At 42.9% G+C, this 17,396-nt stretch overlaps 1 protein-coding gene across 1 annotated transcript in view; it reads left to right on the forward strand.

Annotated features, from left to right (window-relative positions):
* Positions 1 to 8,036: 8,036 nt before the first annotated feature.
* map3k9 (mitogen-activated protein kinase kinase kinase 9) overlaps positions 8,037 to 17,396 on the forward strand; it is a 46,731-nt gene continuing 37,371 nt past the window's right edge. Inside the window, exons 1-2 of the mRNA XM_029730956.1 lie at positions 8,037 to 8,877; positions 16,545 to 16,762. Of these exons, the coding sequence (XP_029586816.1) occupies positions 8,445 to 8,877; positions 16,545 to 16,762 (651 nt within the window). The 5' untranslated portion in view covers positions 8,037 to 8,444. The remainder of the gene's footprint in view (positions 8,878 to 16,544; positions 16,763 to 17,396) is intronic.

Genomic DNA, 17,396 nt, shown 5'->3' on the forward strand with positions numbered 1-17,396 from the left:
TTTGGTTTGGTCTGCTGTGGTTTGGACTGCTCTGGTTTGGTTTGCTCTGCTCTGGTTTGGTCTGCTCTGGTTTGGACTGCTCTGGTTTGGTTTGGACTGCTCTGGTTTGGACTGCTCTGGTTTGGATTGCTCTGGTTTGGACTGCTCTGGTTTGGTCTGCTCTGGTTTGGTTTGGACTGCTCTGGTTTGGACTGCTCTGGTTTGGACTGCCCTTGTTTGGACTGCTCTGGTTTGGACTGCTCTGGTTTGGTTTGGTTTGGACTGCTCTGGTTTGGACTGTTTTGGTTTGGTTTGGACTGCTCTGGTTTGGTTTGGTCTGCTGTGGTTTGGACTGCTCTGGTTTGGTTTGGTCTGCTCTGGTTTGGTCTGCTCTGGTTCGGACTGCTCTGGTTTGGTTTTGACTGCTCTGGTTTGGACTGCTCTGATTTGGACTACTATGGTTTGGTTTGGACTGCTCTGGTTTGGTTTGGACTGCTCTGGTTTGGACTGCTCTGGTTTTGTCTGGTCTGGTTTGGTTTGGACTGCTCTGATTTGGTTTGGACTGCTCTGATTTGGTTTGGACTGCTCTGATTTGGTTTGGACTGCTCTGATTTGGTTTAGACTGCTCTGATTTGGACTGCTCTGATTTGGACTGCTCTGGTTTGTACTGCTTTGGTTTGGACTGCTCTGGTTTAGACTGCTTTGGTTTGGACTACTATGGTTTGGTTTGGACTGCTCTGGTTTGGTTTGGACTGCTCTGGTTTGGACTGCTCTGGTTTTGTCTGGTCTGGTTTGGTTTAGACTGCTCTGGTTTGGACTGCTCTGATTTGGTTTAGACTGCTCTGGTTTGTACTGCTTTGGTTTGGACTGCTCTGATTTGGATTGCTCTGGTTTGTACTGCTTTGGTTTGGACTGCTCTGGTTTAGACTGCTCTGGTTTGGACTGCTCTGATTTGGACTGCTCTGGTTTGGTCTGCTCTGGTTTGGACTGCTCTGGTTTGGACTGCTCTGTTTTGGACTGCTCTGATTTTGACTGCTCTGGTTTAGACTGCTCTTGTTTGGTTTGGTCTGGTTTGGTCTGCTCTGGTTTGGACTGCTCTGGTTCGGTTTGGTCTGCTCTGGTTTGGACTGCTTTGGTTTAGACTGCTCTGGTTTGGACTGCTCTGGTTTGGACTGCTCTGATTTGGACTGCTCTGTTTTGGACTGCTCTGATTTGGTTTGGACTGCTCTGGTTTGGACTGCTCTGATTTGGTTTGGACTGCTCTTGGTTGTACTGCTCTTGTTTGGACTGCTCTGATTTGGACTGCTCTGGTTTAGACTGCTCTGATTTGGACTGCTCTGGTTTAGGCTGCTCTGGTTTGGACTGCTTTGCTTTGGACTGCTCTGGTTTAGACTTCTCTGGTTTGGTCTGCTCTGGTTTGGACTGCTCTGGTTTGGACTGCTCTGGTTTGGTCTGCTCTGGTTTAGATTGCTCTGGTTTAGACTGCTCTTATTTGGACTGCTCTGGTTTGGTTTGGACTGCTCTGGTTTGGACTGCTCTGGTTTGGTTTGGACTGCTCTGGTTTGGTTTGGACTGCTCTGGTTTGGTTTGGTCTGCTGTGGTTTGGACTGCTCTGGTTTGGACTGCTCTGGTTTGGTCTGCTCTGGTTTGGTCTGCTCTGGTTTGGACTGCTCTGGTTTGGACTGCTCTGGTTTGGACTGCTGTGGTTTGGACTGCTTTGGGTTGGACTGCTCTGGTTTGGTCTGCTCTGGTTTGGACTGCTCTGGTTTGGTCTGCTCTGGTTTGGACTGCTCTGGTTTGGACTGCTCTGATCTGGTTTGGTCTGCTCTGCTTTAGACTGCTCTGGTTTGGACTGCTCTCATCTGGTTTGGTCTGGTCCAGTCTGGTCCATAAACCCTCCATCAATATGTATTGTTCATCTCTTTCATGAGACATCAGGTCAGTGCCTTTACTACAGACATACTGTATGTACATCATGTTGGGCTCCTGAGTGGCGCTGCGGTCTTCTACATCTCAGTGCTAGAAGCGTCACTGCAGACCCTGGTTCAATTCCAGGCTGTATCACAACCGGCCGTGATTGGGAGTCCCATAGTGCGGCGTACAATTGGCTCAGTGTCGTCCGGGTTAGGGTTTTGCCGGGGTAGGCCGTCATTGTAAATAAGAATTTGTTCTTAACTGGCTTGCATAGTTATGTAAAAGAAATAAATAAATGACAAACAAGCACAGTAACGTGTGTGTGTGTCTACAGGCATGTCAACATAGGTGTCTGTTTGATTATCCGATCCGTTCTTACCCCTCCCCTCCTGAGAGTCTTATAGAAGACAAGAAGAGTTATGTTACCAAGTGCCCACAAACAGAATGATATAAACCAACATTTTTTTTAAATAATTTATCTTATCTACACCAAGGTTAGGCTCAATTATATCAGGGTTGGGGTCAACTCCATTTATATCAGGGTTGGGCTCAATTCCATTTCAATCAGGGTTAGGGTGAACACCATTTCAATCAGGGTTAGGGTCAACTCCATTTATATCAGGGTTAGGGTCAACTCCATTTATATCAGGGTTAGGGTCAACTCCATTTATATCAGGGTTGGGGTCAACTCCATGTATATCAGGGTTAGGGTCAACTCCATTTATATCAGGGTTAGGGTCAACTCCATTTATATCAGGGTTGGGGTCAACTCCATTTATATCAGGGTTGGGGTCAACTCCATTTATATCAGGGTTGGGGTCAACTCCATTTATATCAGGGTTAGGGTCAACTCCATTTATATCAGGGTTAGGGTCAACTCCATTTATATCAGAATTAGGGTCAACTCCATTTCTATCAGGGTTAGGGTCAACTCCATTTCAATCAGGGTTAGGGTCAACTCCATTTATATCAGGGTTAGGGTCAACTCCATTTCTATCAGGGTTAGGGTCAACTCCATTTATATCAGGGTTGGGGTCAACTCCATGTATATCAGGGTTAGGGTCAACTCCATTTTATCAGGGTTAGGGTCAACTCCATTTATATCAGGGTTGGGGTCAACTCCATTTATATCAGGGTTGGGGTCAACTCCATTTATATCAGGGTTAGGGTCAACTCCATTTATATCAGGGTTAGGGTCAACTCCATGTATATCAGGGTTAGGGTCAACTCCATTTCTATCAGGGTTAGGGTCAACTCCATTTATATCAGGGTTAGGGTCAACTCCATTTATATCAGGGTTAGGGTCAACTCCATTTCAATCAGGGTTAGGGTCAACTCCATTTATATCAGGGTTGGGGTCAACTCCATGTATATCAGGGTTGGGGTCAACTCCATTTATATCAGGGTTAGGGTCAACTCCATTTATATCAGGGTTATGGTCAACTCCATTTCTATCAGGGTTAGGGTCAACTCCATGTTTATCAGGGTTAGGGTCAACTCCATTTCTATCAGGGTTAGGGTCAACTCCATGTATATCAGGGTTCGGGTCAACTCCATTTATATCAGGGTTGGGGTCAACTCCATTTATATCAGGGTTGGGGTCAACTCCATTTATATCAGGGTTGGTGTCAACTCCATTTATATCAGGGTTGGGGTCAACTCCATTTCAATCAGGGTTAGGGTCAACTCCATTTATATCAGGGTTGGGGTCAACACCATTTATATCAGGGTTAGGGTCAACTCCATTTCTATCAGGGTTAGGGTCAACTCCATTTATATCAGGGTTGGGGTCAACTCCATGTATATCAGAGTTAGGGTCAACTCCATTTCTATCAGGGTTAGGGTCAACTCCATTTCTATCAGGGTTGGGGTCAACTCCATTTATATCAGGGTTAGGGTCAACTCCATGTATATCAGGGTTAGGGTCAACTCCATTTATATCAGGGTTGGGGTCAACTCCATTTCTATCAGGGTTAGGGTCAACTCCATGTATATCAGGATTAGGGTCAACTCCATTTATATCAGGGTTGGGGTCAACTCCATTTATATCAGGGTTAGGGTCAACTCCATTTCTATCAGGGTTAGGGTCAACTCCATTTATATCAGGGTTGGGGTCAACTCCATTTATATCAGGGTTAGGGTCAACTCCATTTATATCAGGGTTAGGGTCAACTCCATTTATATCAGGGTTAGGGTCAACTCCATTTATATCAGGGTTGGGGTCAACTCCATTTATATCAGGGTTGGGGTCAACTCCATTTATATCAGGGTTAGGGTCAACTCCATTATATCAGGGTTAGGGTCAACTCCATTTATATCAGGGTTAGGGTCAACTCCATTTATATCAGGGTTGGGGTCAACTCCATTTATATCAGGGTTGGGGTCAACTCCATTTATATCAGGGTTGGGGTCAACTCCATTTATATCAGGGTTGGGGTCAACTCCATTTCTATCAGGGTTAGGGTCAACTCCATTTATATCAGGGTTGGGGTCAACTCCATTTATATCCGGGTTGGGGTCAACTCCATTTATATCAGGGTTGGGGTCAACTCCATTTATATCAGGGTTAGGGTCAACTCCATTTATATCAGGGTTGGGGTCAACTCCATTTATATCAGGGTTGGGGTCAACTCCATTTATATCAGGGTTGGGGTCAACTCCATTTATATCAGGGTTAGGGTCAACTCCATTTATATCAGGGTTGGGGTCAACTCCATTTATATCAGGGTTGGGGTCAACTCCATTTATATCAGGGTTAGGGTCAACTCCATTTATATCAGGATTAGGGTCAACTCCATTTATATCAGGGTTGGGGTCAACTCCATTTATATCAGGGTTAGGGTCAACTCCATTTATATCAGGGTTGGGGTCAACTCCATGTATATCAGGGTTAGGGTCAACTCCATTTATATCAGGGTTAGGGTCAACTCCATTTATATCAGGGTTAGGGTCAACTCCATTTATATCAGGGTTGGGGTCAACTCCATTTATATCAGGGTTGGGGTCAACTCCATTTATATCAGGGTTGGGGTCAACTCCATTTATATCAGGGTTAGGGTCAACTCCATTTATATCAGGGTTGGGGTCAACTCCATGTATATCAGGGTTAGGGTCAACTCCATGTATATCAGGGTTAGGGTCAACTCCATGTATATCAGGGTTGAGGTCAACTCCATTTCTATTCCAGTCAATTCAGAATGTAAACCAGATTCCAATTTCCTAATTGAAAAGCATTGAAGATAATTGGAATTGGAATTTCAGTGTACCTGAATTGACTTGGAATTGAAATGGAATTCAGCCCTACCCTGGTCTACATACATTCAAACAATATATTTATATATTTATCTTGTTTCTTTGATGGCGGATCATTTTGTAAGTTTGGTTGTAATCGTTATTTTGTCAGGTGAAAGGAGTTGATGCGTGGTCCTGTGTGTCTCAGTTGGAAGAGAATGGCGCTTGCAACAACAGGGTTTGTGAGTTCAATTTCCAAAAGTATGGAAAATGTATGCACACTACTGTAAGTCTCTCTGGATAAGAGTGTCTGCTAAATGACTACCATGTACATACCCCCGTATCTCTTACACTCAACATGCTGTTCTGTAGAGCTTCCATCGCTTACTTTGTCTTCAAACTACAAGTCTTAAAAGAAAAACTACAATTACCAGATACTGTACAGGTGCAGGAAGTGAAACATTGTCATTTTAAAGTCAGATCACTAAGAGATGGGGGGTTTTTTTTAGACATAGTTGGGCCACACAGTTTGTTGTTTTACACCAGAATGTTGTCATTATCATTAATGCAAAGGTGATAAGAACACATTTTAATGGATTTGCTTTATATCAAAAGAATTGTAATTGGTTAAATATTAATGTCTGAAGTGAAAGGTGCAGGATGGGTCTTTGAGACCATGTCACCTATTGGTTCTTTGCAAGACAACAGACAGACCTCCATAATACACAACTATTACATAACTATCTACAGTATGCCCTGTGTTGCAATCACCAGATTACACTGGATTTTGCAGAGGTCAGAAACAGTATTTAAAAAATAGAAATGAACATATTAGAAATTCAAGATCACATTTCTCAAAAGTGTATGTTTTTTTTGTTGTTGTTGTGTAATCTCATAATGCAGGTCAGAGGAGGGGGATTTGTTTTGTTTGAATATTTATTATAAATCACCATATTTATTATAAATCTTAAAGTTGTTTCTTTTTTGAATCAGCATTGATGTAACAGTATGTATGGCAACTTTGAAATAAACTTTTATTTCACATTGTGATATGATTTTACAAATATTTAAAAAGACATGATCTCTACTGATGTCCTAGGATATCAAATACACGTTAATAATATATTTAACAAAAACTTTAATATAGATTTAATATAGACGTTATTAATTTTGCTACTGATAAAAATTAAAAAACAATCCCATGAATTGACATTTTCCTACCATTGTCCATCTCACTGTAGCTGGGCCTTAAGCTCTCTGGTCAACAGTAGGGCACTATACTGTATAGGGCTCTGGTCAACAGTAGGGCACTATACTGTATAGGACTCTGGTCAACAGTAGGGCACTATACTGTAAAGGACTCTGGTCAACAGTAGGGCACTATACTGTATAGGACTCTGGTCAACAGTAGGGCACTATACTGTAAAGGACTCTGGTCAACAGTAGGGTACGATACTGTAAAGGTCAACAGTAGGGCACTATACTGTAAAGGTCAACAGTAGGGCACTATACTGTAAAGGGCTCTGGTCAACAGTAGGGCACTATACTGTAAAGGTCAACAGTAGGGCACTATACTCTATAGGACTCTGGTCAACAGTAGGACACTATACTGTAAAGGACTCTGGTCAACAGTAGGGCACTATACTGTATAGGACTCTGGTCAACAGTAGGGCACTATACTGTATAGGACTCCTTTGACCTAACCAAACATAGAGGATAATAAGGATCTCTACGGTCAGGGCGTGAAAGTCATAATGTCACTTATATTTTAAATAGTTGGATTATTCATTTTTGTTTCAGGGAATTATGCATGAAATTAACCTTAACTTATTTTATTAATTTATGCCAATTTTTTATTTTTATTTTAGATTGTTTTGATTTTGGTCAACAACATAATAAAAGAGACAGTTAGAAAAATCCTTGTTTGGATCTATGGTGAATTCTTTTAGACATGGTAGATCTATTGGAAATGATGTTAGCCCACACTGTTAGCCTACACTGTTAGCCTACACTGTTAGCCCACGCTGTTAGCCTACGCTGTTAGCCTACACTGTTAGCCTACTCTGTTAGCCCATACTGTTAGCCCATACTGTTAGCCTACACTGTTAGCCCACACTGTAAGCCTACACTGTTAGCCCACACTGTAAGCCCACACTGTTAGCCCACACTGTTAGCCTACACTGTTAGCCCACACTGTTAGCCCACAATGTTAGCCTACACTGTTAGCCTACACTGTTAGCCCACAATGTTAGCCTACACTGTTAGCCCACACTGTTAGCCTACACTGTTAGCCTACACTGTTAGCCTAAACTGTTAGCCTACACTGTAGCACCATACCAACGAGTTAGAGGTCTGTATTTCAAAAAAATAATCTACAAATGACTTTCTATGCATTTGAAAATTGTACATTAAAGGTGGAGGGGAATGAGACCCAATAAGCATGCATGGCAGAGAGGCTCATCGATCTACATATTGCACTGCATTCTTAATAACTAGCCTACTCATTATGACGTGTAAATTCAGCGACCGAGCAGAGTTGAGCATGGCACAGCAGCACAGCAGGCTGGGTGGGTACAGCGCTGACCACTGCTGTGCGGCTGAAACCGCTACCTCATTGTTTCTGTTGAACACGTTGCTGTCCATGGTGCTGAATGTTTTATAGTTGCGCTTTATCTTGTAGCGGGTTTGCCTTGTTGTAACCCTGTTAATAATATTGCCACTGTACGGTAAAGACGTTTTCTACAACATACTTCTATTACGGTTGTGTCTCTCACACACACACACACACACACACACACAACCTCAGTCCAACACACAACCTGAAGCTATAGGATCAAGGTAAACACGTGATTGATGCAGACGTGCGCCAATCATATCGTAGGAGACAGGAGGCATGATTCCTCTGTTGGCACATTTGGCTGGCTGGGAATAAGAAGACATAGGGTGGTTTATAGCGCATGCACAGCAATAGAGGGATTTTATTAACGACGGAAAGTGGACGTGGGAAAGGGTTGAGAAAGGAGGAACATATTGGTCATTTCCTAAATGTGATTCTTCATTTAGTCCTTCAGGTAGCTAGGTACCCACTACAGAGATGAATGAATACTGCAACAACCAGAGTAGGGCTGTTTTCAACAGCAGCAGCGACGCTTCACCGGGATTAGCCCACTAGGCTGCTTAGCTCTCACGGTGGCCGGGGTGGCTTTGTACCCAAGGTGCTGCCACCATCCCTCGTGTCCCGGTGCGTGCAGGTGTTGGCTACGAGCTCCGCAAACTGCACCCTGTAATCCAGGACCAGGTTGCCCCTATGGATCGCTTCAATGGATGCCTCCAAACCCGCTTTTGACAACAGCCTGAGTCCCAGCAGAAGGTACGTCTCTTCTCCTCCTGATGGGTTGGAAACTGAAGCGTTTTGCTGGCCGGAGAATGACACTGTCGCCGGGATCGTCGGCGTTGATGCTCCTGCTAGCGGCCCAGGAGGACCGGACCTCTCAGGCTACTGGACCGCTGTGTTCGACTATGATGCTGGGGCGGAAGACGAGCTCAGCCTGCGGAAGGGTGACCTGGTGGAGGTGCTGTCGAAGGACTCGTTAGTGTCCGGGGACGAGGGCTGGTGGACGGGGCTGATCGAAGATCGGGTTGGCATTTTCCCCAGTAATTATGTCAGTATTGGGAATGGAATCTCTGAGAAAATACGGGACAGAGACACGTCGGTGAAGGAATATTCTGATTACGCCGTGCCTTCACTACACCGTGAGTATCTATTATAGCAGCCCACCGTCTGCATACCAGAGGTTGTCGCTATCGCTCATGTTCAATGTTACAATGTTTCATTGTCCTGCACGTTTTATCCCGGTTATCTGGCCACTCGGACAATAACCCCCCCCCCCCCCTCTGTAGGTTTACTGCTATGTCATCTCGGTGTGATGATAGGCTACAGTCTATCTACCGGGCAGTCTAGACTCTGTAGCTGGTAGACCGTTATAATGACTGGCGTATTATATATTCTCTGTGTCAAACAAGGCCTTGAGCCTGCACCATAGACTGTAGGTAACTATCAGTACAACACACCCCGCTTAGCATCCTATCAGGGCCGCTCGGCTCTTCCCTCTGTACGTACCGCTATGCTGAGCTAGTCTAGTATTGGACTAGAGGGGACTAACGTTACTCCTTAGGCCAAGAACCATGTTCTGTTTCAAAAGCAAATTGGTTGTGGAAGCCAAAAAAAGGTCAAAATAGTCCATCTAAAACTTGAAACGATTCTCAACTGCGGTACGGTTCTAGAAACATAAATCCCACTACTTTCATATCACATCAACAACAAAAAACAAACAAAAAAAACGCAAATGCTAAAAACACACTTAACTGTACACTGTTTTAACTGGTTTTTAACACAGTTGCAGCAGACAGTATCTTTCCGTGACAACATATTTGTAGTGTGTCTTCCGTTTACAACACAGGTGTTCAGAGATGTGTTACAACTCCGTAAACAAGAGTTGTATAACATGGAGATATGGCCTTTGGTAACCTTTAACTCTATTAAAGCTGTGTAACAAAATGTTACTTTTTCTTTTTAGAAAATTATTTCTCGACAAAATAAATATAAATATACTGTTACTCTGTGGTCTTAGATATAATGTTACTCTGTGGTCTGTCTCTTAGATATACTGTTACTCTGTGGTCTTAGATATACTGTTACTCTGTAGTCTGTCTCTTAGATATACTGTTACTCTGTGGTCTGTCTCTTATATATACTGTTACTCTGTATCTTAGATATACTGTTACTCTGTGGTCTTAGATATACTGTTACTCTGTAGTCTGTCTCTTAGATATACTGTTACTCTGTGGTCTTAGATATACTGTTACTCTGTAGTCTGTCTCTTAGATATACTGTTACTCTGTGGTCTTAGATATACTGTTACTCTGTGGTCTGTCTCTTAGATATACTGTTACTCTGTAGTCTGTCTCTTAGATATACTGTTACTCTGTGGTCTGTCTCTTAGATATACTGTTACTCTGTGGTCTGTCTCTTAGATATACTGTTACTCTGTGGTCTGTGTCTTAGATATACTGTTACTCTCTGGTCTTAGATATACTGTTACTCTGTGGTCTGTGTCTTAGATATACTGTTACTCTCTGGTCTTAGATATACTGTTACTCTGTGGTCTTAGATATACTGTTACTCTGTGGTCTGTCTCTTAGATATACTGTTACTCTGTGGTCTGTCTCTTAGATATACTGTTACTCTGTGGTCTTAGATATACTGTTACTCTGGGATCTGTCTCTTAGATATACTGTTACTCTGTAGTCTGTCTCTTAGATATACTGTTACTCTGTAGTCTCTCTTAGATATACTGTTACTCTGTGGTCTTAGATATACTGTTACTCTGTAGTCTCTCTTAGATATACTGTTACTCTGTGGTCTGTCTCTTAGATATACTGTTACTCTGTAGTCTGTGTCTTAGATATACTGTTACTCTGTGGTCTGTGTCTTAGATATACTGTTACTCTCTGGTCTTAGATATACTGTTACTCTGTGGTCTGTCTCTTAGATATACTGTTACTCTGTGGTCTGTCTCTTAGATATACTGTTACTCTCTGGTCTTAGATATACTGTTACTCTGTGGTCTGTCTCTTAGATATACTGTTACTCTGTGGTCTTAGATATACTGTTACTCTGTGGTCTGTCTCTTAGATATACTGTTACTCTGTGGTCTTAGATATACTGTTACTCTGTGGTCTTAGATATACTGTTACTCTGTGGTCTTAGATATACTGTTACTCTGTGGTCTGTCTCTTAGATATACTGTTTCTCTGTAGTCTGTGTCTTAGATATACTGTTACTCTGTGGTCTTAGATATACTGTTACTCTGTGGTCTTAGATATACTGTTACTCTGTGGTCTGTCTCTTAGATATACTGTTACTCTGTGGTCTGTCTCTTAGATATACTGTTACTCTGTGGTCTGTCTCTTAGATATACTGTTACTCTGTAGTCTGTCTCTTAGATATACTGTTACTCTGTGGTCTGTGTCTTAGATATACTGTTACTCTGTGGTCTTAGATATACTGTTACTCTGTGGTCTGTCTCTTAGATAGACTACAGAGTAACAGTATATCTAAGAGACAGACCACAGAGTAACAGTATATCTAAGAGACAGACTACAGAGTAACAGTATGTCTCTTAGATATACTGTTACTCTGTGGTCTGTCTCTTAGATATACTGTTACTCTGTAGTCTGTGGTCTTAGATATACTGTTACTCTGTAGTCTGTCTCTTAGATATACTGTTACTCTGTGGTCTGTCTCTTAGATATACTGTTACTCTGTGGTCTTAGATATACTGTTACTCTGTGGTCTGTCTCTTAGATATACTGTTACTCTGTGGTCTTAGATATACTGTTACTCTGTGGTCTGTGTCTTAGATATACTGTTACTCTGTGGTCTGTCTCTTAGATATACTGTTACTCTCTGGTCTTAGATATACTGTTACTCTGTGGTCTGTCTCTTAGATATACTGTTACTCTGTAGTCTGTCTCTTAGATATACTGTTACTCTGTGGTCTGTCTCTTAGATATAATGTTACTCTGTAGTCTGTGTCTTAGATATACTGTTACTCTGTGGTCTTAGATATACTGTTACTCTGTGGTCTGTCTCTTAGATATACTGTTACTCTGTAGTCTGTGTCTTAGATATACTGTTACTCTGTAGTCTGTGTCTTAGATATACTGTTACTCTGTGGTCTTAGATATACTGTTACTCTGTGGTCTGTCTCTTAGATATACTGTTACTCTGTAGTCTGTCTCTTAGATATACTGTTACTCTGTGGTCTGTCTCTTAGATATACTGTTACTCTGTGGTCTGTCTCTTAGATATACTGTTACTCTGTAGTCTGTCTCTTAGATATACTGTTACTCTGTGGTCTTAGATATACTGTTACTCTGTAGTCTGTCTCTTAGATATACTGTTACTCTGTGGTCTGTGTCTTAGATATACTGTTACTCTGTGGTCTTAGATATACTGTTACTCTGTGGTCTTAGATATACTGTTACTCTGTGGTCTTAGATATACTGTTACTCTGTGGTTTGTGTCTTAGGTCTGAAGCTGGAGAATTCCCAGATGTTGGGGAATGTTCTGAGGTGGTCGTTACAGATGTTGGGGAATGTTCTGAGGTGGTCATTACAGATGTTGGGGAATGTTCTGAGGTGGTTGTTACAGATGTTGGGGAATGTTCTGAGGTGGTTGTTACAGATGTTGGGGAATGTTCTGAGGTGGTTGTTACAGATGTTGGGGAATGTTCTGAGGTGGTTGTTACAGATGTTGGGGAATGTTCTTAGGTGGTCGTTACAGATGTTGGGGAATGTTCTGAGGTGGTTGTTACAGATGTTGGGGAATGTTCTGAGATGGTCGTTACAGATGTTGGGGAATGTTCTGAGGTGGTCGTTACAGATGTTGGGGAATGTTCTGAGGTGGTCGTTACAGATGTTGGGGAATGTTCTGAGGTGGTCGTTACAGATGTTGGGGAATGTTCTGAGGTGGTTGTTACAGAATGTTCTGAGGTGGTTGTTACAGATGTTGGGGAATGTTCTTAGGTGGTCGTTACAGATGTTGGGGAATGTTCTGAGGTGGTCGTTACAGATGTTGGGGAATGTTCTTAGGTGGTCGTTACAGATGTTGGGGAATGTTCTGAGGTGGTCGTTACAGATGTTGGGGAATGTTCTGAGGTGGTCGTTACAGATGTTGGGGAATGTTCTTAGGTGGTCGTTACAGATGTTGGGGAATGTTCTGAGGTGGTTGTTACAGATGTTGGGGAATGTTCTGAGGTGGTTGTTACAGATGTTGGGGAATGTTCTGACATGGTTGTTACAGATGTTGGGGAATGTTCCCGGTTTTCTGGGTATTCCCTATATTTTACATTTTAGTCATTTAGCTGACGCTCTTATCCAGAGCGACTTACAGTAGTGAATGCATACATTTCATACATGGCCCCCCGTGGGAATCGAACCCACAAGCCTGGCATTGCAAACACCATGCGTTGCAAACACCATGCACTACCAACTGAGCTACAGTGCACTACTTTTTAACTAGAGCCCTATGGGACCTTGTCAAAAGTAGTGCACTACATGGGTGATAGGGTATGGTTTGGGACCCATCCTCCATGTTTCAGAGGCAGCATGGCTGCTGGCCTACTTTCACATCACGTACTGTACAACATCTCTAGTGAAATATTTATCAAGGTCAGTCAGGCTGCTTAGCAGACTGTTAGTGATTCACAATGTCAACGTTTTACCACCAACATACAGTACCTACATCACCCACAGACTCTATTGTATATGGAGAAGTAGTGCGTCAACTAACGAGAACAGTTAAAGGGCTGTCACGTTCGTCGTAAGGAGGAGACCAAGGTGCAGCGTGGTAGGCGAACATTTTCCTTTATTAAAAATGAACACCGTCAAAACAACAAAATACAAAAAAACAAATTAACGTAAAGTTCTGCAGGCTACACAGTACCTAACAAAAACAAGATCCCACAAAAAAAAAAGTGGGAAAAGGCTGCCTAAATATGATCCCCAATCAGAGACAACGAAAGACAGCTGCCTCTGATTGGGAACCATATCAGGCCAACATAGAAATATATAGTCTAGAATGCCCACCCAAATCACACCCTGACCTCACCAAATAGAGAAATAAACAGGCTCTCTACGGTCAGGGCGTGACAAGGGCTCTATTCAATCCGCATCGTGGAAGTTCAGCTTTACAACATGATTGAAATTTAAAGTCAGTTTTCCCTGTTTTAGCGGAGGCAGCATTCATGGTAAACGCTGCAGATGTCGGGCTCACTTACATTTCTATCTCAGAATCTGTAACGCTTCAGCTTTACAGACTGAATAGAGCCCTAAGTCTTCAGCTTTACAGACTGAATAGAGACCTAAGTCTTCAGCTTTACAGACTGCATAGAGCCCTAAGTCTTCAGCTTTACAGACTGAATAGAGCCCTAAGTCTTCAGCTTTACAGACTGAATAGAGACCTAAGTCTTCAGCTTTACAGACTGCATAGAGCCCTAAGTCTTCAGCTTTACAGACTGAATAGAGCCCTAAGTCTTCAGCTTTACAGACTGAATAGAGCCCTAAGTCTTCAGCTTTACAGACTGAATAGAGCCCTAAGTCTTCAGCTTTACAGACTGAATAGAACCCTAAGTCTTCAGCTTTACAGACTGAATAGAGCCCTAAGTCTTCAGCTTTACAGACTGAATAGAGACTTAAGTCTTCAGCTTTACAGACTGAATAGAGACCTAAGTCTTCAGCTTTACAGACTGAATAGAGCCCTAAGTCTTCAGCTTTACAGACTGAATAGAGACCTAAGTCTTCAGCTTTACAGACTGCATAGAGCCCTAAGTCTTCAGCTTTACAGACTGAATAGAGCCCTAAGTCTTCAGCTTTACAGACTGAATAGAGCCCTAAGTCTTCAGCTTTACAGACTGAATAGAGCCCTAAGTCTTCAGCTTTACAGACTGAATAGAGACCTAAGTCTCAACCTTCATGATTTCCTGGTGCATTGTAGCCTGGGTACCAGTCTGTTTGTGCCATCATGCCACTCTTTGTCATGTCGGCAAGGAGTTGATATGATAGCACAAACAGACCTGGAACCAGGCTAGGTGCATTGGTGTCCAATATTGTCTCTTGGTATCCCTGTTTCTCTCTCTTTGTCCAATATTGTCTCTTGGTATCCCTGTTTCTCTCTCTCTGTCCAATATTGTCTCTTGGTATCCCTGTTTCTGTCTCTCTGTCCTACTGTATACTAGCATAGGTCTCTGTTACTCCTTCTCTCCTTTCAGTTCTAGAGGTTGACTCTCTCTGTCCTATCTATGTTGTATGTAAGTTCTCTGTCCCACCCTGTTCCTGTCATCTCTATATCCTTTACATCGTCTTCGTCCTCATGATCTCGTCTCAGTGGTGGACAGGAGTGTCTGTTCCATAGAATTAGGAGTTTGAATTCTAGAATGGACATGAACCTTCTTATGATGCAATAAAGGGCAGCCATTTTGGTCAGGGAGTTGATCAACCATGGCCAGCCAGTGCTGTGATGAGATATTGTGTAAAATAATGAATTTGAAGACTTTATCTACACTGTATGTGTGTTAGCTAGCCTGCCGGTTTTACAGGAATGATTCTATACATGTTTTCCATTAACTGACAATATGCCACCATTCCACTGAAACAATACAGTCGATCCACATCAATACACTGGTTGACGTCAGTTGATGACAGGACAGACCAGTTGTAAATGCAACAAGTACTGATAATGTATCATATAATAGGACTCACAGCTTTCCAAGACAACAACAACTAGTCTGTTTACAGATATTTTTAGAGGCTATTTATACAGAAAACTGGTATAAAAACCTGTTTAAACTGTATTCATAATTTATGACAATATTGTAGGTTGACAATAGGTTTTATTACACGATTTTTGATGTATCCATACTTTTGTTCTCTTGCTTAGGTAAAAATCAGGATTCTGCCTCTACTGTCATTCATTCCAATTAGACTGGTTTGGATTTCTCCCTGACCAACATGGCTGCCCATTCTGGAACTTTGAGGGTTTTTTAATTTAACAGGGTCTCTGTGGCCTGTTCATATCACTCTATATATTCCAAAATCACTTTTTGTTCTGTAGCCTGTTATATCTACATTATCTTTTATCTGTAGCCTGTTATATCTACATTATCTTTTGTCTGTAGCCTGTTATATCTACATGATCTTTTGTCTGTATCCTGTTATATCTACATTATCTTTTGTCTGTAGCCTGTTATATCTACATTATCTTTTGTCTGTCATTGTTCACTCTCTGTCCTCTTTCTCTGTACCCTGTTCCCTCTCATATCCTGTTCCTCCTCATACCCCGTTACTTCATACCCTGTTCCTTGATACCCTGTTCCTGCTCGTTCCCTGTTCCATCATACCCTGTTCCTTCTCATACCCTGTTCCTTATCATACCCTGTTCCTTCATACCCTGCTCCTTAATATCCTGTTCCTTCTCATGCCCTGTTCCTTCTCATACCCTGTTCCTTCATACCCTGTTACTTCTAATACCCTGTTCCTTCATACCCTGTTCCTTTATACCCTGTTCCCTCATACCCTGTTCCTTCATACCCTATTCCTACTCATACCCCGTTATGTCATACCCTGTTCCTTCATATACCATGTTACTTCTCATACCCTGTTCCCTCATACCCTGTTACTTCTCATACCCTGTTCCTTCATACCCTGTTCCTTCATACCCTGTTCCTTCATACCCTGTTCCTTCATAACCTGTTCCTTCATACCCTGTTCCTTCATACCCTGTTCCTTCATACCCTGTTCCTTCATACCCTGTTCCTTCATACCCTGTTCCTTCATACCCTGTTCCCTCTCTCCTTCAGTTCTGGAGGTTGACTTCTCGGAGCTGACCCTGGAGGAGATCATCGGGGTGGGTGGTTTTGGGAAGGTGTACCGTGCCATGTGGCGGGGGGCAGAAGTGGCGGTGAAGGCTGCGAGGCGGGACCCCGATGAGGAGGAGGGACAGATCCTAGAGAGCGTTCGTCAGGAGGCTAAGCTGTTTGCAATGCTGCACCACCCCAACATCATGGCCCTACTGGGGGTAAGAATCCTGCTGTATCACCCCAATATCATGGCCCTACTGGGGGTAAGAATCCTGCTGTATCACCCCAATATCATGGCCCTACTGGGGGTAGGAATCTTTCTGCACCACCCCAATATCATGGCCCTACTGGGGGTAAGAATCCTGCTGTAACACCCCAATATCATGGCCCTACTGGGGGTAAGAATCCTGCTATATCACCCCAATATCATGGCCCTACTGGGGGTAAGAATCCTGCTGCACCACCCCAATATCATGGCCCTACTGGGGGTAAGAATCCTGCTATATCACCCCAATATCATGGTCCTACTGGGGGTAAGAATCCTGCTGTATCACCCCAATATCATGGCCCTACTGGAGGTAACAATCTTGCTGCACCAACCCAATGTCATGGCCCTACTGGGGGTAAGAATCCTGCTATATCACCCCAATGTCATGGCCCTACTGGGGGTAAGAATCCTGCTTTTTCACCCCAATATCATGGCCCTACTGGGGGTAAGAATCTTGCTGCACCACCCCAGTATCATGGCCCTACTGGGGGTAAGAATCCTGCTGTTTCACCCCAATATCATGGCCCTACTGGGGGTAAGAATCTTGCTGCACCACCCCAATATCATGGCCCTACTGGGGGATG

Source organism: Salmo trutta, chromosome 33 (genome assembly GCF_901001165.1).
Source record: "Salmo trutta chromosome 33, fSalTru1.1, whole genome shotgun sequence".
In the NCBI taxonomy this organism is placed as follows: domain Eukaryota; kingdom Metazoa; phylum Chordata; class Actinopteri; order Salmoniformes; family Salmonidae; genus Salmo; species Salmo trutta.